The sequence below is a fragment of the Oncorhynchus nerka genome, linkage group LG3, assembly GCF_034236695.1.
Source record: "Oncorhynchus nerka isolate Pitt River linkage group LG3, Oner_Uvic_2.0, whole genome shotgun sequence".
Lineage (NCBI taxonomy): Eukaryota > Metazoa > Chordata > Actinopteri > Salmoniformes > Salmonidae > Oncorhynchus > Oncorhynchus nerka.
In genome coordinates, this window is record NC_088398.1 from 60,512,544 (window position 1) to 60,533,254 (window position 20,711).

Consider the following 20,711-nt stretch of genomic DNA (forward strand, 5'->3'; position numbering starts at 1 on the left):
CTGTACCTTAGCCTATACCCTGCGTGTACCTTAGCCTATACCCTGCCTGTACCTTAGCCTATACCCTGCCTGTACCTTAGCCTATACCCTGCCTGTACCTTAGCCTATACCCTGCCTATACCCTGCCTGTACCTTAGCCTATTCCCTGCCTGTACCTTAGCCTATACCCTGCCTGTACCTTAGCCTATTCCCTGCCTCAGCTTTCCTGTTATCTACCTATTGCCTGATCTCCTGGATGACGTTACTAGTATTTTCCCTGCCTGTACTGTTGCCTTTTTGGACCCCCTGTGTATGACCTATTATTTGACCATGCTGGTCAGTTATGAACATTTGAACATCTTGGCCATGTTCTGTTATAATCTCCACCCGGCACAGCCAGAAGAGGAATGGCCACCCCACATAGCCTGGTTCCTCTCTAGGTTTCTTCCTAGGTTTTGGCCTTTCTAGGGAGTTTTTCCTAGCCACCGTGCTTCTACACCTGCATTGCTTGCTGTTTGGGGTTTTAGGCCGGGTTTCTGTACAGCACTTTGAGATATCAGCTGATGTACGAAGGGCTATATAAATACATTTGATTTGATTTGATTTGCCCCTGGACCCAGCTACCTGCCGCCTCCTGTGGTCCTTTGCAATAAACACCTGCTGCACCCTGTACTTGAAACCAGTTCTCTGTCTCACCTCGTGTTCATTACACTGGTAATGAAAATGTGTTCTCAGTCAACTTTATCTGGTAAAATAAGGGTAAAATAAAAGCATAGAAATACACCAATCAATATACCGCATTGTCATCACTACTGCTTCTGACCTGGCGGACTCACAGGTGTAAACACAGGTGCAGTATGATACAGGCGTAGATGGTGGAATGTTGTAACTGCTGCATGTTGCTGTAGCAGGTGTGTGTGTGTGTACCTGTTGCATGTTGTGCATGCTCTGCTGTAGCAGGTGTGTGTATGTACCTGTTGCATGTTGTGCATGCTCTGCTGTAGCAGGTGTGTGTGTGTACCTGTTGCATGTTGTGCATGCTCTGCTGTAGCAGGTGTGTGTATGTACCTGTTGCATGTTGTGCATGCTCTGCTGTAGCAGGTGTGTGTATGTACCTGTTGCATGTTGTGCATGCTCTGCTGTAGCAGGTGTGTGTATGTACCTGTTGCATGTTGTGCATGCTCTGCTGTAGCAGGTGTGTGTATGTACCTGTTGCATGTTGTGCATGCTCTGCTGTAGCAGGTGTGTGTATGTACCTGTTGCATGTTGTGCATGCTCTGCTGTAGCAGGTGTGTGTATGTACCTGTTGCATGTTGTGCATGCTCTGCTGTAGCAGGTGTGTGTGTGTACCTGTTGCATGTTGTGCATGCTCTGCTGTAGCAGGTATGTGTGTGTACCTGTTGCATGTTGTGCATGCTCTGCTGCAGCAGGTGTGTGTGTGTGTCGGGGAAGTGTTCAGGGTCGTCAGGGCGGCAAGCCTTGCCTTGCTCCTTCCTCAGCAGCTCCACCTCATTCCTGTAGGCGTCCAGCTGCCAACGCAGAGAGTCATTCTCCTCCCTCAGAGAGGCCCCAGACTGGCCACACACACCTGGAGGGGAGAGAGGGTTAGACACAAGACACACACCTGGGGAGAGAGATTTAGACACAACATACACACACAAATACACATATGCATGCACGCGCACACACACACAAAGACCAGGGATGTTTTCCCATGCCTCGCAAAGATGGGTGCCTATTGGTAGATGGGTCAAAATGTTAAAAAAGCAGACATTGAATATCCCTTTGTGTATGGTTTAGTTATTAATTACACTTTGGATGGTGTATCAATACACCCAGTCACTACAAAGATACAGATGTCCTTCCTAACTCAGTTGCTGAAGAGGAAGGAAACCACTCAGGGATTTCACCATGAGGCCAATTGTGACTTTCAGAGTTACAGAGTTTAATGGTTGTGATAGGAGAAAAAACTGAAGATGGATCAACAACATTGTAGTTACTCCACAATACTAACCTAAATGACAGAGTGAAAAGAAGGAAGCATTTACAGAATACAAATATTTCTAAAACATGTATCCTGTTTGCAATAAGGCACTAAAGTAAAACTGCTGAATATATTTTCAAGCACGGTGGTGGCTGCATCATGTTATGTGTATCCTTGTCATCGGCAAGTAAATGGAATAGAGCTAAACACAGGCATAACCCTAGAGGAATCCTTTCTGAAGGCACTGTATACTTTAGCAGTCTGCCATCATTAAAAGGTATAAGTGCTTAGGGGTTAAGGGTTAAGGGCCAAGGGCTAGGGACTATGCCAGGGGTAAGTTTGGGATTGGGCTCGTGCCTGTCCTACCATTTTCCTCCATGCGTATCTTCTTACAGGGGTTCTCATCCGAGTCGTCGTCAGACATCTCCATCTCCTCCTCCCGGCGAATCCCCATGATCTCCTCACTGTGGGCATTCCTCAGCTCCTGTCACATCACAACACAAGGACCCCTCAGTGTCTCAGTACTATACACCCAGCCATATGCCTGCCTAAAAATGGTTTCAACCAGACTGCTCCTGGTAATTTTTTATATATTTTTTTAACCTTTATTTTACTAGGCAAGTCAGTTAAGAACAAATTCTTATTTTCAATGACGGCCTAGGAACAGTGGGTTAACTGCCTGTTCAGGGGCAGGACGAATGTGTTCTAAAATAAAAAAGTATATAGGTTGTACCTTAAAATGAGTCTGTGGTGGAAGAGAATCAAATTGCCCCTAGACACTGATCTAACATCAGTTTTGTGTTTCACTTCCTGACGGGTTATGGTTAGGATTTAGTTGGGTAGGGTAAACTGATCCTAGATCTGCAGTTTGAACGCTTCCTTTTTTCACATGATAAAGAAGGAGGAGCATAGAAAACATCTCATTCTTCCAGCTGCTCTGATAACTAGAAGTGTCTCAGCTGTGAGGCTGTCTAATACCACCACTGTGAAATCTCTCCTCAGATAAAGTAAATAAGCTTAGCCAATGACTCAGCTATAGGAGAGTGTGATAGAATTATGAGCGGAGAAGGGAGAGAGAGAGAAAGGGAGAGAGGTTTAAGATGCAGGGATTTGCTATGTGTGACTGTGAGCACAGAAAGCCTCAGCTGCAGTACTGAACCAACCAGAGCTTTTTCCCTGGAAACTACAGTAGGGCATGAAGACGGAGGGATCCAATGGTGTTTAGAGCCGTATCTGATCTCATGATTTCTGCAGTGTCCATTATCAGTTCATATTCAAACTGTAATTTCATACTGCTGTCATGGAGGATGTTGATACTGACATCAATAGATAATTCATTCACAGCCATTTGTCATTCAGATAATCTTCAGGCTGCAGTGTTACAGTAATTGCTTGAACTACTTGAACACTTACCAAGCATACTACTGACCCTTAACTAGGGATTTCACAATTGTGGCATGCTAGCAGACTCACTCCATAGTGTGAACTGTTACTGTGTGTCACTTCTTCCAAAGCAATGCCTTACCTCTGGTTGCTCTGACAATAGACATGGCATGATTCCTTTCTCACTGACTTGACTTAGAGACATGTACTGTATGAACATAGACGTCTTACAGTTTGACTTAGGCTTGGGCGGTATACTGTACTGTATGCGTTTTTTAAATGTTTGGAAATAAATAGCGTGTGCACTGCCGGTAATACCGTATACCCCGGTATGGTACAGGAACAGTATGAAGGCATGAACATCTGGATATCGCCCAACCCTAGTATGAATGGTCACATTAGGTTAACATCTGTCCTGATAACTCTGGCCCCCACAGATAGGCACCCTCACATACCTGGTCATTACTTTCAATTCACTTCAATACATTGTCACGGTCACCAAATGGCCAAATTAAAACCAAGGGGGTGTATATTAATCTGATTCAGATCCAGGTTTGTGTTTCTTCAACCAAAAATATCCAGATTCCATGAGATTTATAGGATGTTTTTGTTTAGTTCTAATAAAAGTGATAACTAACATGTATACCATGATATTGTTGAATACTCGTTTCTGATTGGTTTGAAGGGCATTCTAGAGAGTGCATTATTTCCCTAGAACGCACAGGATAATTGTACGGTATAATCCAATGGCTATGAAGTTCATTCGATTTTCATAATAGCAAGCTAGGATGACGGTTTGGTTAGCTAAGGTAACATGTCTGTTTGCCTGGTTACCAAGGCAACTACTGTAGCTATCTAGCTAGCTAGTGAACTTGCTAGCTAAGTCAGTGGATGTTGTCACATTTCTACAGGCAAATTAATAGATTTCTAGCGCAAATATGTTAATTTATAGCCAAGATATAAACGGGATAATCAACTCAGGGCTCTATGCGTTCTATGGAAAATAATGCAACTCCGTGGAAGGTTAGTTCCACTCCACTAACACGTTGTGGAATACACTTTCCATTTCGTGCACTATTTTTCAGAGAACGCATAGCCTTGATTATCCCTTACGTAATGAATAATCCAGAATGCTGACTCGTTGTATTCCCAATGAATTATTTATCTGTCTTAACCCTGGAAGCCTCTGTTGCCATAGCACACACTCACACTTTCTAGAAGGTTATCTGTGTGTGTGTGTGTGTGTGTGTGTGTGTGTGTGTGTAATAAAATAAACAATTTGGTGGGTGCTTATATTTGTATATTTGTCCTATTTACAAGTGTGAATTGGAAATGTGTTTTTTGCATATCCCAACTCTCCCTCAGAGAGTGGGGTCACAGCCAGGGTCTGCCATAATAAACAGCAACCCTGGAGCAATTATGGCTAAGTACCTTGCTCAAAGGCACAGATTTTTCACCTGGTCGGCTCAGGGATTCGAACATACAACCTTTCGGTTAACTGGCCCAATGATCTAACCGTTAAGCTACCTACCGCCTCTGTGTGAGTGCGTGTGTACGTGCGCATTTCATCGATGTGAGGAAAAAGTCTACGAATGGCACTGTTGAAGAGAAACACACAGCATCAGAAGATCAGAACCGCATGGCTGTCTGTCCATCTGTCTGTGTATCTGTGAGGCCACAGCAGTCTGTCCATCTGTCTGTGTATCTGTGAGGCCACAGCAGTCTGTCCATCTGTCTGTGTATCTGTGAGGCCACAGCAGTCTGTCCATCTGCCTGTGTATCTGTGAGGCCACAGCAGTCTGTCCATCTGTCTGTGTATCTGTGAGGCCACAGCAGTCTGTCCATCTGCCTGTGTATCTGTGAGGCCACAGCAGTCTGTCCATCTGTCTGTGTATCTGTGAGGCCACAGCAGTCTGTCCATCTGTCTGTGTATCTGTGAGGCCACAGCAGTCTGTCCATCTGTCTGTGTATCTGTGAGGCCACATCAGTCTGCAACAACAGCAAAATGAAACACAGTAGGACTCATGTCAACCCGGCTAGAGTGTCTGTCTGTTAACCTGTCCTGAGGAGTCCAAACATGACAAGGAATAGGGGGTAAGGAGAGAGTACCAACCTCACACTGCTTTCTCCAAATGTCTATGTTCTTGCGCTGCGCTTTAGAGAAATGGTCCCATGCCTTCTGCCTGGAGGCAGCGGTGAACACAGCCGTGATCTGCTCGACTTGGGGTGAACAGGGGGGTCAAGACAAGACAAGGCTTTATGTAGAGCTTAGATCCTACTGCACCACCCAGGCACAACAGCACACAGAGGAGACACTAGGGAGCTTCATTCTGCCAGCCTGGGTTAGTAGACCCCATTGCATTTACCTGTACCACCCACCAACATATCATCGCTGTGGGATGAAAGCTTCTTATCTCCCAAACAGAAACTTTTCAGGAAATGTAAAAAGACGTCCATATTTTGTCATTAAAGTTGGAATCTCATTTAGATGAAACGTCTCCAAGGGTCGGCCCAGGTACATTTGATATTGTTTTTGTTTATTGAAGGAAGAAAGGAGCTTTCGGCCTTTTGGTAAAAAAATATCGTTGTACATACTCTGCTGTTCTATCACGCATGCAGTGAAAAAAAAGTGTTTGTTGTCGTAATATCGCAAAAGGACGTGGCAGTTTCACCGCTATGGATTCCAGCTTTAACTAACATACAATTATGAAACTTCAGAAGCTATTTTGAATAAATTTTCTTGGTCATAGAGTCATTGGAAATAATTGAGTTACAAGGTTTTCATCTGACAGCGACGATATTGAGAATCATTGGGTGGGTTGTGATTTTGACACATTGTTTTTGTTGGTTTATAGGGTCTGATATGGTTAAATGCTGCTCATTGTATTACCTGGTGACTCCTCCCCAGTGCTGAACACTTACATTTCATACCTGCTGATTCAGTTCCTTCAGGACTGTCAAAGACAACATTCTACAATACTAAATGTTTTCATGGATAGAGTACGTCTAGACATACTATTGAACTTACATAAAATGTGTCTAATTGAATTTGTCCTGAATCATTCATAACTCTTTTAGGAAGTTATTGCAGTCATCACTATCCTTTCCACCAGTAGAAGGTTGTCTTTAAAGTGTTGCTCTGTTCTAATTGCATACGGTCATATTCCTCTTCAGTAAACAACAGGAGGTTTAAAAAGTGTCACTATTACTACTGGACATGTGCACTGTGACCGTATCAACATTAAAACTACACCCCCTCATCATCCCCTCTTCTGGTGATTCTGGATCTCTGCACTTTCCATATTAAAACAGCACCAGAGGACTATATGGCTCTGTTTTATTACCGGTGTAGAACACAACAAATACCATTCAAAATAGGACCATGTAAACAGTCATAAGACGTTGATGAATCTTGTTTTCATCTCATTGTCTTTCCAGATTCCATTTAATATCATTTCAATATCAGTCCGTACTGTACATTGACATTGTTTGAGAGTGCCTGCTGGAGGGATACAGTTCTCCGATGCCTACCTGGGAGTTAGGTAGATCAGCTGGTCCTCTCCTGTAGAAAGCTCAGGACACCGTACTGTACTTACCTTTGTCTGGGCTCTGACCTCTGTCATCCTCCCTAACTACTGGCTTATCACTGTACAGCTGTATAGAACAACTGGTCTTTAGTGCTTTGTGAAGGGAACTGTAGTACACTGTGTCTAGGATGGGTTTATGGGAATAAAGTGTCACAGGTAGTGTATAGTGTGTCTAGTTAGATGCTTACACTGAGTCAATATGGCCAGCAGGGCATTTTTAAACGTCTCCTTGGCTAGCTCCATCTCCTCCTCGTGCTGGGCCTTCTCACTCATCAGCCTCCGGACGTGGCTATTGGCCGACTGGATCATAGAATAGAAGTTATTGGCCGACCGCCGGTTGACCTCACCACGGTCGATCCACGTGAACAGGACTGCAGTCGCCTCACTGAATTTATGGTCATCTGGAGGAGGATGATGGGGGAGAGCGAGAGGAGAGGATTTAGGGTGAGGTTTTTAAACCGTGAAGCTGAAAGCCTATGAAACTGTACATGGGTATTCCTTGAAATAAACTACACTGAACAAAAATATAAATGCAACATGCAACAATTTCAAAGATTTTACTGAGTTACAGTTCATATAAGGAAATTTGTCAATTGAAACAAGTTCATTAGTCCCTAATCAATGGATTTCACATGACGGAGAATATAGATATGCATCTGTTGGTCACCGATACCTCAAAAAAAGGTAGGAGCGTGGATCAGAAAACCAGTTGGTATCTGCTGTAACTACCATTTACCTCCTGCAGCCTAACACATCTCCTCCACATAGAGTTGATCAGGCTGTTGATTGTGGCCTGTGGAATTTTGTCCCACTCCTCTTCAATGGCTGTGCGAAGTTGCTGGATATCGGCGGGAACTGGAACATGCTGTCGTACACGTCGATCCAGAGCATCCCAAACATGTTCAATGGGTGATATGTCTGGTGAGTATGCAGGCCATGGAAGAACTGGGACATTTTCAGCTTCCAGGAATTGTTTAAAGATCCTTGCGACATGGGGCCGTGCATTATCATGCTGAAACATGAGTTGATGGCTGCGGATGAATGGCACAACAATTGGCCTCAGGATCTCATCACGGTATCTCTGTGCATTCAACTTGCCATCAATAAAATGCAATTGTATTCGTTGTCTGTAGCTTATGCCTGCCCATAACATAACCCCACCATGGGGCTCTCTGGTCACAACATTAACATCAGCTCACCACTTTCCCACACGACGCCATACACTCTGTCTGCCATCTGCCTGGTACAGTTGAAACAGGTGTTCATCCGTTAGAGCAAACTTCTCCAGCGTGCCAGTGGCCATCAATTGTGAGCATTTGCCAACTGAAGTTGGTTATGACCCTGGTGAGGATGACGAGCACACAGATGATCTTCCTTGAGATGGTTTCTGACAGGTGGCTGGTCTCAGACGATCCCGTTGGTGAAGAAGCCGGATGTTGAGGTCCTGGGTTGAAGTGGTTACATGTGATCTGCGGTTATGAGGCCGGTTGGACGTACTGCCAAATTCTCTAAAACAACGTTGGAGGTGGTTTATTGTAGAGAAATGAACATTGAATTATCTGGCAACAGCTCTGGTGGCCATTCCTGCAGTCAGCATGCCAATTGTATGCGCCCTCCCTCATTGTGTTGTAGGACAAAACTGCACATTTTAGAGTGACCTTTTTATTCCCAGCACAAGGTACACCTGTGTAATGATCATGCTGTTTAATCAGCTTGTTGATATGCCACACCTATCAAGTGGATGGATTATCTTGGCAAAGTAGAAATGGTCACACACAGGGAGGTTAACAAACTTTTACACTTTTTGTGTGTATGAAACCTTTTATTTTATTTCAGCTCATGAAACACTTTACATGTTGCGTTTATATTTTTATTCAGTGTATACTGCCATGTATGTTTCTCATTATATTTCTCTTTCCTTCATGCTTCAGTGCACAGGAACAGAACAGCATGGGGAGATGAACTATCAGACCGTTTCATATCTTCTGAGTGTCTTTGGATGAGACAGTCTTCTGTGCATTTCTAGGTTTGAATCAACAGAAACTTGTCGTTGAGTGAGCACAGCCTCTTTAACGGTCCGTGTCTCCGTGGGCCTTTGTTGAGCGTATTCTTCACATTTGAATAATAATTGAAAAGTGCCACAGAGCCGCGTCCGATCACATAGCTCGGAGTGAATTAGAAATCGTTTAATGAGCTCAATACCCACTGCAACACGACCTAAGAGCACACTGTCGCTTGGTTGAAAACACTTTTCACCGCACAGCTCTAGTACTATTCAAAAGAGGCAGCAGAGTGCAATCATACAATCATATTATAAAGCAGTCACATGAAGGTATTGCGGGCCAGCACAACACAGGGAATAATGGAAGTCTATTTCCCCTGCCTTTTCAATGAATAATCAAAGCAAAATATCTCTCTGTGTTTGGCTATGTGTAATGAAAACCTTCTTGGAGAACTAAACATCTCTATAGTAATAGCCAGTGGTGTAGTGGAGGGTAAACCTTTCTTTATTTTGTGCAAGCGTTTACCCACCCATCGCTTGATAGGTGTGTGACACAGACTCACACACATATAAACACACACACACACTCTTGCTCGCCCTCTTCGCTCCCCTCCTCTCTCTCTGCCATCTGTTGTGACGAACAGTCAGGCAGTTTCTAGTGATGCAGCCTCAGTGTAAAGGCTATAAGCGTCCCTTCATAGAAGCAGCTGTATGTGAGTTGAGAGAGAGACAGAGTAATGCACTGTAATGTGGTAATGAATATGATTAAGGTATTTACCCAGCTGAGAATGTAAAAGCATTAACCAGAGGCTGTTTGAATGAATATGATTATGGAGAAACAGAACACTTTCAAACACCTCTCTGAACAGAGAGCAGAGACAGTGGAACAGGGGGACAAGGAGGATCGCACAGAAAGAGAGAAAGAGAGAAGCAATATGAGCAGGAAAGCACAGAATTGGAAAATAAATAAAGCATCAGCGATGGGAATGAGGAGACAGGACGACACACATTTCCCACCAGCGTGATGAAGAAATCTAGGAATTCGAAGCACCAGGGAATGTGATGAAGGGAAGGGAGGGGTGTCCAATAAGGGGAGCATGACATCTCCCAGCCCTGACCCAATACATTATCCTACGCTTCATTGAGAGATGATAGACGAAGAGACTCTGCTTGTATCAATGTGACTCCTCCAATAGTTAATGTGACACGTCTGTTCTTACTGCCAAAGGAAAAGGAAAGGGAGAGAGGGAGACAGAAACAGCATTTTGATGAGGTGTTGTGATGCAGTTAGTTTCATGTCAGCCCTCTCTCTCTCTCTCTCTCTCTCTCTCTCTCTCTCTCTCTCCCCTTCTCTCTCTCTCTCTCTCCCCCTCTCTCTCTCTCTCTCTCTCTCTCTCTCTCTCCCCTCCTTCTCTCTCTCTCTCTCTCTCCCCCTTCTCTCTCTCTCTCTCTCTCTCTCTCCCCCCTCCCCTTCTCTCTCTCTCTCTCTCTCTCTCTCTCTCTCTCTCTCATATTGAGCTGTATTGGAGATGCAGTGTCTGATGCCCTTTGGGCTTCTTCAGCAGAGAGAGAGAGGCAGGCAGACGGGATGCAGCCGGGATGCACCATGTGGGGAGACAGCGGGGGGGGGGGTTGGCTGACTGATGGCTGATGAGATAGAGGGGGCAACAGAGTCAAACTCTCCTATCAGATGTCATAACACTAGCTCTCTGTCCAGGAAGGATTTCAGATCCACATATTAAGGTAATGCTACTGGGAAGGTGCTAATGACAGTCAGTGTTGAGCATGTCATAAGGAAGGAAGATGATAACCATGACTGTATTTTTCATGCAGAGAGAGGATGTGTGATGTTCAGTTCAGTTCTAGCAGACAGTGGTTTAGATCAATAACTCATTTAGAAAATGGGAGAATGAGAATTTTCTCATCTCTTTTCATATTTAATTACGTCTGACATTTCTTAATATCAATTGACATGACAGAGGAATGGTGCATTTCTCTAAATGATAGGAAGACAATATTCATGAGAAGGTGCATTATAGATTATTCCTATACTGTAAATTAGGACGGGGTCTGTAAAACAGTGTGCAGCTCTGACCTTTACACACATTTACACACACACAGCTGGACATAGTGCTAGAGGGTGGGGGTGACACACACACAGCTGGACATAGTGTTAGAGGGTGGGGGTGACACACCCACAGCTGGACATAGTGCTAGAGGGTGGGGGTGACACACACACAGCTGGACATAGTGCTAGAGGGTGGGGGTGACACACACACACAGCTGGACATAGTGCTAGAGGGTGGGGGTGACACACACACACAGCTGGACATAGTGCTAGAGGGTGGGGGTGACACACACACAGCTGGACATAGTACTAGAGGGTGGGGGTGACACACACACACAGCTGGACATAGTGCTAGAGGGTGGGGGTGACACACACACACACAGCTGGACATAGTGCTAGAGGGTGGGGGTGACACACACACAGCTGGACATAGTGCTAGAGGGTGGGGGTGACACACACACAGCTGGACATAGTGCTAGAGGGTGGGGGTGACACACACACACAGCTGGACATAGTGCTAGAGGGTGGGGGTGACACACACACAGCTGGACATAGTGCTAGAGGGTGGGGGTGACACACACACACAGCTGGACATAGTGCTAGAGGGTGGGGGTGACACACAAACACAGCTGGACATAGTGCTAGAGGGTGGGGGTGACACACACACAGCTGGACATAGTGCTAGAGGGTGGGGTGACACACACACACAGCTGGACATAGTGCTAGAGGGTGGGGTGACACACACACAGCTGGACATAGTGCTAGAGGGTGGGGGTGACACACACCCACAGCTGGACATAGTGCTAGAGGGTGGGGGTGACACACACACACAGCTGGACATAGTGCTAGAGGGTGGGGGTGACACACACAGCTGGACATAGTGCTAGAGGGTGGGGGTGACACACACACAGCTGGACAAAGTGCTAGAGGGTGGGGGTGACACACACACAGCTGGACAAAGTGCTAGAGGGTGGGGGTGACACACACACAGAGGGGGGGAGGAGGGTCAGCTGCTAGAGACACAGCTGGACATAGTGCTAGAGGGTGGGGGTGACACACACACAGCGGGAGGGGGGGGCAGCTGCTAGAGACACAGCTGGACATAGTGCTAGAGGGTGGGGGTGACACACACAGCGGAGGGCAGCTGCTAAAGGCACAGCTGGACATAGTGCTAGAGGGTGGGGGTGACGCACACACAACTGGACATAGTGCTAGAGGGTGGGGGTGACACACACAGCTGGACAAAGTGCTAGAGGGTGGGGGTGACACACACACAGCTGGACAAAGTGCTAGAGGGTGGGGGTGACACACACACATCATGCTCATTGGTCCACTCACCTTTCAATCTCTCCGCCAGCTGTCCCGCCTCATGCTCGGAGAAATGCATGATGGGAGGTGGCGAGGGCGGACGGAGGAAGTCTTCGTGGATCTTGCGTCGGTGTCGTTCCTCCCTGGCCAGCAGCCTCTGTTGACATTCCCACTCATACAGGTCGTCTCTGGCCTGAGCAAAGTCCACGTGCATCCTCCCTGAGTCCTTCTTATCTGTACTGGAGCCGATACGCATCCGGTAGCCTGGGGAAACAGGGCAGTTAGCGGTCAGATATACTAAACACAACCATACAGATACATTCAACACACAGACAAACACACAGCACACAAATTGTGTATGCAGTCATGTAAACTCATACAGTCAAATAAAATCACCACAAAGACCATTAGCAAATCAAAAGGACAAACTACATTTTCAACTATTCATTATGTTAAAATATTATCTAGTCCTCCTCATCTATATTCACATCTCCAGCCTGCATAGCTACAGTCTATTTCTTTCTCCTCCAGCCTGCATAGCTACAGTCTATTTCTTTCTCCTCCAGCCTGCATAGCTACAGTCTATTTCTTTCTCCTCCAGCCTGCATAGCTACAGTCTATTTCTTTCTCCTCCAGCCTGCATAGCTACAGTTTATTTCTTTCTCCTCCAGCCTGCATAGCTACAGTCTATTTCTTTCTCCTCCAGCCTGCATAGCTACAGTCTATTTCTTTCTCCTCCAGCCTGCATAGCTACAGTCTATTTCTTTCTCCTCCAGCCTGCATAGCTACAGTCTATTTCTTTCTCCTCCAGCCTGCATAGCTACAGTTTATTTCTTTCTCCTCCAGCCTGCATAGCTACAGTCTATTTCTTTCTCCTCCAGCCTGCATAGCTACAGTCTATTTCTTTCTCCTCCAGCCTGCATAGGTACAGCCATCATTTCATTTCTCTCTTCTGCTTTAAGTGTCAAACCTCAAAGGTCGCTATTTTAACTCCTCTACAGTGTTCATAATGTTAATACATACTCTATTAAAACGGAATACTTTAAAACTGCTGCCACATATACAATAGTTATGCTGACCACTGACCAGAGAGGTAGAGGATTGTGTCTATATGTTGTGTGTATAGTATAGCATTTGCATGGTATAGTATAGTATACAATACTAAAGTACAGTATAGTATAGTAAAGTATACAGTAGTATATTAAAGTAAAGTATAGTATAGTAAAGTATACAGTAGTATAGTAAAGTCAAGTATAGTATAGTATTGACCGGAGAGGTAGACAGCATTGTATATAAATTGTGTGTATAGATATAGTATTGGTATAGTATAGTACTGACCAGAGAGGTAGACAACATTGTATATAAGTTGTGTGTATAGATATAGTATTGGTATAGTATAGTACTGACCAGAGAGGTAGACAGCATTGCATGTAAGTTGTGTCTATAGATATAGTATTGGTATAGTATAGTACTGACTAGAGAGGTAGACAGCATTGTATATAAGTTGTGTGTATAGATATAGTATTGGTATAGTATAGTTGTACTGACCAGAGAGGTAGACAGCATTGTATACAAGTTGTGTGTATAGATATAGTATTGGTATAGTATAGTACTGACCAGAGAGGTAGACAGCATTGTATATAAGTTGTGTGTATAGATATAGTATTGGTATAGTATAGTACTGACCAGAGAGGTAGACAGCATTGTATATAAGTTGTGTGTATAGATATAGTATTGGTATAGTATAGTACTGACCAGAGAGGTAGACGGCATTGTATACAAGTTGTGTGTATAGATATAGTATTGGTATAGTATAGTACTGACCAGAGAGGTAGACAGCATTGTATATAAGTTGTGTGTATAGATATAGTATTGGTATAGTATAGTACTGACCAGAGAGGTAGACAGCATTGTATATAAGTTGTGTGTATAGATATAGTATTGGTATAGTATAGTACTGACCAGAGAGGTAGACAGCATTGTATATAAGTTGTGTGTATAGATATAGTATTGGTATAGTATAGTACTGACCAGAGAGGTAGACGGCATTGTATACAAGTTGTGTGTATAGATATAGTATTGGTATAGTATAGTACTGACCAGAGAGGTATAGGGACTTATCCACCATGAACTCCTCACTGAAGCGGATGTGACAGAAGTTTTTCTTGCTCTTCCTGATAGCGATGATCTCACCACACTGATCAAACACCTCCCTGATGATCTCCTCGCTGGCATTCTCCGGCAGACCCCCCACAAACACCGTCTTACACCCTGGGGGCCGCTCACGTGTTGATGGAGGAGGCAGGTCTGGAACATCATACATGCTCTGGTCACATCTAATAGCAATTCTTGTGACCATATTACGGACAGTCAATATATGAATGCATTTATACTAATTTCGAAAAGCATGCAAGAGTGTGTGCGTCAGTGTGTGCGTGCATGTGCGTGCGTGTGTGTGTGTGTGTGTGTGTGTGTGTGTGTGTGTGTGTGTGTGTGTGTGTGTGTGTGTGTGTGTGTGTGTGTGTGTGTGTGTGTGTTTGCTTACTGGGGTTCTGAGGGAACAGGGTGCAGCTCTGGCAGTGGATGATCTCCTTGATGATGGGGGGACCAGGGGGACCAGGGGGAGGAGGGACCAGGCTGATACCTGCCATCATGGGGTTGATAGGAGCTAGGAGACCCAGCCCTGGATCAAAACCCTGGATACAGAGAGAATCTGGAGGAGAGAGAGAGGAGAATGAAAGTTAGTCTGGAGAAGAGGAGAGGAGGGGAAGGGAAGGGAGAAGAAAATATGTACAATGAGACCCAGCCCTTGGTCAAAGCCTGGATACAGGTAGAATCTGGAGGAGAGAGACTGAGACAGAGACAGAGATAGAGACAGAGCAGAGAGCGATAGATGGACACAACCTATTCATATCTTCAGAACACAACAAAATGAGAGTGGTAGAACGGACAAGACATCAGCAGAAATCTCCCTTTTCTCAGGTCTTAGAGAGAGAACAGACACTGATCTACATTAGAGTAGAAACCAATCTGACTGCAGCTGTCACACAAGCCTGTCGCTACTGTGAGGATACAAATAGTCATGGATACAGATACAAATGTAGAATCGCATCTTCATATCTATGAAATCATCAATCAAGTCCTCACTGCAGATTTAAGTTTGTCAGCAGAAGGTGAGTGTAAATAGTGTGTGTAGGAGTGAGAATGATTCTATGTGATGCTGTCAGAAAGATTCCAGTGCTCAACATAAATCCCTACACTGCAGTATTTGCTGTTCTAAAGAGGCTGCAAAGCAAATAAATCCTGCTTCTATACTGGCTGTATCTGGCGAAGCCTCGAAGAGAAAGTGTCTGGCGCTGTGAATAAGTCAAGTGTGTTTTATTACAGAGAAGGAGTTTTTAAGAGAAACTGCAAGTCCTTGAGACTGGAGAGAGAAAAGACAGAGAAAATAAATCTGGAAGATTATCGCCCATAAATCTCGCCATCATGTGTAATCTGAGATTGTGTAGATCTGTGGAAAAGTCATTCAAGTGTTCTCTGTGTAATCCTAAAAGGTAAATGATATGTATCCTCTCCCCACATTCATCATCAACTAATGCTGTTTCTTTTTCCTCTCTTTCTTTTCCCCTCCCGGTGAAAATAATTCAAGGCCGTTAGTGGCCACGGCCACGCTCTGCTAACGTCTGCCAGGGGGAGAGAGTTCACACTTTGTTTTTGTCATCATTTAATTTCTCTCTCTCTCGCTCTTTTCCTTTCCTTTCCTCCCTCCCTCTCTTCTCTCCCCCACGGCAGGTTTGTGAGAGTGGCCACTGGGTTTGCTAGGCTCTGGATCTCCCCTCAGGAAACAGCTGCTCTTAATTACCGTGAAGGTGAGATGTCATCCATCACACACACTCTGTAACCCCCATTAGCTTTCTCCTCCTCTTCTCTCTCACTCTTATTTTTCCCTTCCCTCTCTCTCCCCCAGTCTCTGAACAGTCCCCGAGTATCTCTTTCCTTCTCTCCTTGTCATTCCAGATCTCTCCATCTTTCCCCGTTGAACCTCAGTTCTGTGCTCCAGGAGGATATCAGTATTAATCTGTCTTTCCCTTGGCTCTTAGGAGGATCCAATCCAGCCGTCCAGCCCTGCTGTCTCTGTACTGTACAGTACAGTACTGACCCAATGGAACCCCCGGTTCTTTCCTTCCTTTTCCTCACCTAATCCCAGATCTGAGAGGGTTGGATAGGGTGAAACCAATCAAATCAGCCAGTCAAACTCTGCCTTGACTTTCCAGTCAGAAAATAGTTCCAAATCTAGCACACTCAATGCAGTGATCTTTCCCCCCAGTGTAATAACAGTCCTACAGGGCCTTCAGAAAGTATTCACACCCCTTGATTTACTCCACCTTGTTGTGTTACAGCCTGAATTATGTATTGATTCAATTCAGAATTTTGTCACTGACCTACACATAATAGCCCATAATATCAAAGTGGAAAGGACTTCTGCTTAGGACTTCTGCTTAGGACTTTTGCTTAGGACTTCTGCCTAGGACTTCCGCTTAGGACTTCTGCTTAGGACTTCTGCTTAGGACTTCTGCCTAGGACTTCTGCCTGGGACTTCTGCCTGGGACTTCTGCCTAGGACTTCTGCCTAGGACTTCTGCCTAGGACTTCTGCTTAGGACTTCTGCCTAGGACTTCTGCCTAGGACTTCTGCCTAGGACTTCTGCTTAGGACTTCTGCCTAGGACTTCTGCCTGGGACTTCTGCCTGGGACTTCTGCCTGGGACTTCTGCTTAGGACGTCTGCCTAGGACTTCTGCTTAGGACTTCTGCCTAGGACTTCTGCCTAGGACTTCTGCCTGGGACTTCTGCCTAGGACTTCTGCCTAGGACTTCTGCTTGCAAAATACATTTTTTTCAGCTATAAAAAATTGGTTTCTTTGCAGGACAAGGATTGTGCTGACTTTCATGAATTCCTGATTTATTTTTATGGAATTTTAAAACACAATCTACCTGCAATGAAGCCGCACAACATTTACATCACATTCAAGTCATCTAGCAGAAGATCCCATCCAGAGCGAACCACAGGAGCAACCAGGGTCAAGCGCCCCGCCCAAGAGCACATCGACAGATCCCCCACCGATCTGGAATCGGGGACCAGAACCAGCCACCTCTCAGCCACCGGCCCAACACTCCCAACCAAATGCCTGAATTGCTTCACCCTGTTTTTCTGGTTGGCTGGCAAGTTTCACTTCCAATTATTTCAGATTTACTGGAGTGCAAGTTTTACCATGGCACAGACCGTGGCGATACGTTGGCACATATGTGTAAATGATTGCATTCTATCCATACTGGCTTTCGTAGGCTACTTGAGACATGAAACCAATAGGTGTCGCCAATTTATTCATGCGTAATTTACCTAAATGGGTCAAATGGAACCACTTCAACCACTACTTTTTTATTAGACCCTGTAGTTTTTTTCAGAAACGTTTTTGTTGGGGTGTGACATCATTACGTCCAACTGTTTTGATCGACACACAATAGTTACATGGAAATGCGCCCTAAACTGACATTGATGCACCTATTTTCTACGTGAACTTTCTAAATGTCTACCAAAAATCACTGCACAAGTTCATAGAAATGTAGTCTATGACTTGGGTGGCTGGATTGTTTGAAAATGTTTAGGGCCTTCCTCTGACACCGCCTGGTATAGAGGTCCTGGATGGCAGGGTGCTCAGCTCCAGTGATGTACCCTCTGTAGCGCTTTACGGTCGGATGCCAAGCAGTTGCCATAACCAGCGGTGATGTAGCCAGTCAAGATGCTCTCACTGGTGCAGCTCTATAACCTTTTTGAGGATCTGAGGACCCGTGCTGAATCTTTTCAGCCTCCTGTATATTGAAGATATATTACTGTTTTATTTTTCAGCGATTTTTTACAAATATTAGAATTTTTCTTCCAGTTTGATATTAGTATTTTGTGTAGATTGATGGCAAAAAAAATGTATTAAATCCATTTGAATCCTACTTTGTAATCCTACAAAATGTGGAAAAAGTCAAAGGGTGTGAATATTTTCTGAAGGCACGGCTTCATATTGCAAAAGGTTTTCTCCAAACTCAGCTTTCCGGAGTTAAATCCGTGTATTCAGTTGTTCAGGGTTTACACAACCTCAGCTTCCAAACCTCCCTGTGTGCTTATTTAATGAACTGCACAATGACACCTCAGCACGCAGGGGAAGCTGCTTTATATAGGGACTGATCACTGAGAATCTTGATAAAAACCTAATAGACTTCATGAAACAAGTTGAAATGAAGTCCAAATAAAATGGTAGAGCACCTGTACATTTGGAGGAGCTTAACATTTTTTATATAAATCCATAACTGAAAATACTATACAAGTGAGATCAGTGTGGTTAAACTTTAACCGTAGACTCACCAGGGGTCATGACAGAGGCCCAGACTATACGTTAGACATGTATAGTATTACATACGTTACATATAATAGTCCATAGAATAGAATAGTCCATAGAATAGAATAGTCCATAGAATAGAATAGTCCATAGAATAGAATAGTCCATAGAATAGAATAGTCCATAGAATAGAATAGTCCATAGAATAGAATAGTCCATAGAATAGAATAGTCCATAGAATAGAATAGTCCATAGAATAGAATTTAGAATAGAATAGTCCATAGAATAGAATAGTCCATAGAGTGGTTTCTTGTGTTATATACTTGAATAACATAAGAGGAGTCTGTCTGTCTGTCTGTCTGTCTGTCTGTCTGTCTGTCTGTCTGTCTGTCTGTCTGTCTGTCTGTCTGTCTGTCTGTCTGTCTGTCTGTCTGTCTGTCTGTCTGTCTGTCTGTCTGTCTGTCTGTCTGTCTGTCTGTCTGTCTGTCTGTCTGTCTGTCTGTCTGTCTGTGTGTGCAAAGGACCCAAGGCATTTTTTCCAACAAGAATCTATTAAGCAAAGTGTCCTAGAGAGAAGCTTTTAGCTAATCATCCAGAAGCTCAGTCAGGACTGATTTCCCAGACAGCTCAAAATGAAATGAACTCAAAATATACAATTCAAATGACAGAGCCTTCCATCTCAACCGCCATAAATATGCATGATCTGAAATCTGTTCATGAATTTTAATCAGCCGGATTTCCCTCTATCCTCGGTGACTACACTGTCATAGTGGTAATTATAATAGGACACACACACACACACACACACACACACACACACACACACACACACACACACACACACACACACACACACACACACACACACACACACACACACACACACACACACACACACACACACACACACACACACACACACCATTAGCATCAGAGTAGAGACAGACATGGAGTCGGGCCATTAGAAGAGACCAGAGGTTTCAGTGTATTGTTCCTATCCTCAGTCAGCCACTCTGCAGGGAGGGAACAACGTCTAGATAATCACCTTGTTATCTAGCTGCTGATGGGGACACAACAATTACAACAGTCCTACAGTGGCCAAGTTGCTGAGGAATTGACTGAATTTGGGAAATGTGATTATCGATGATGATTGTCAGAAGACAATGGTAATCTGTGGGATTTGACTTGTAATATATACCGAATCTTAGGTCATATCTTCTTCGGTCTTCTTTGTATAAATCTGAATATTGTATTATTATAAGAAAACAAAGGGGATTGTATGCACCTGAAATATATCTTCTTTCTCAGCATACTTACCTCCTCAAACTATCCCCCAGCAAATAGACTAGAACACAGTTTAACATAGAATAACGACTCTGCTGCCCAGTAAAGGGATTGGCAGCGCTGGTTTGGTATAGCATGCTGCAGCCTGGATTCCCAGCCACAGGGATATACAGTATCTATCTATTCTAGTTCTATGGTAATCAATGACTGGCCTGCGCTGTGGGTGGAGCCATGGAGGTGATGGAGGAGTAGGATGCCATCATAGGAATAATGGGACTCTTGAAGGAAGTGCAAAGTTCACCTGATGCCTTTACGATCTTCTCAAACGTTTCCAAACCTAGTCCATGGGGCACTCTTTCCTTCCTTATGGCCTCGACAATATTGAAACATTTGACTGAAGGATTTTTAAGCAGAGGAGAGGGGGATAAGGTGGGGAGGGGGATAAGGTGGGGGGAGGGTGATAAGGTGGGGGAGGGTGATAAGGTGGGGGAGGGGGATAAGGTGGGGGAGGGTGATAAGGTGGGGGAGGGGGATAAGGTGGGGGAGGGTGATAAGGTGGGGGAGGGGGATAAGGTGGGGGAGGGTGATAAGGTGGGGGAGGGGGATAAGGTGGGGGAGGGTGATAAGGTGGGGGAGGGTGATAAGGTGGGGGAGGGTGATAAGGTGGGGAGGGGGATAAGGTGGGGGAGGGTGATAAGGTGGGGGAGGGGGATAAGGTGGGGGAGGGTGATA

General features: G+C 44.7%; 1 protein-coding gene across 1 annotated transcript in view; it reads right to left on the reverse strand.

Annotated features, from left to right (window-relative positions):
* The window catches only part of enox1 (ecto-NOX disulfide-thiol exchanger 1), a 149,539-nt gene that overhangs the window by 15,446 nt on the left and 113,382 nt on the right, over window positions 1-20,711 (reverse strand). The window contains exons 4-10 of the mRNA XM_065014022.1: window positions 14,857-15,024; window positions 14,412-14,618; window positions 12,342-12,575; window positions 7,122-7,334; window positions 5,460-5,566; window positions 2,330-2,447; window positions 1,377-1,567 (exon numbers count right to left, since the gene is read on the reverse strand). Coding sequence (XP_064870094.1) covers window positions 1,377-1,567; window positions 2,330-2,447; window positions 5,460-5,566; window positions 7,122-7,334; window positions 12,342-12,575; window positions 14,412-14,618; window positions 14,857-15,024 — 1,238 coding nt within the window. The remainder of the gene's footprint in view (window positions 1-1,376; window positions 1,568-2,329; window positions 2,448-5,459; window positions 5,567-7,121; window positions 7,335-12,341; window positions 12,576-14,411; window positions 14,619-14,856; window positions 15,025-20,711) is intronic.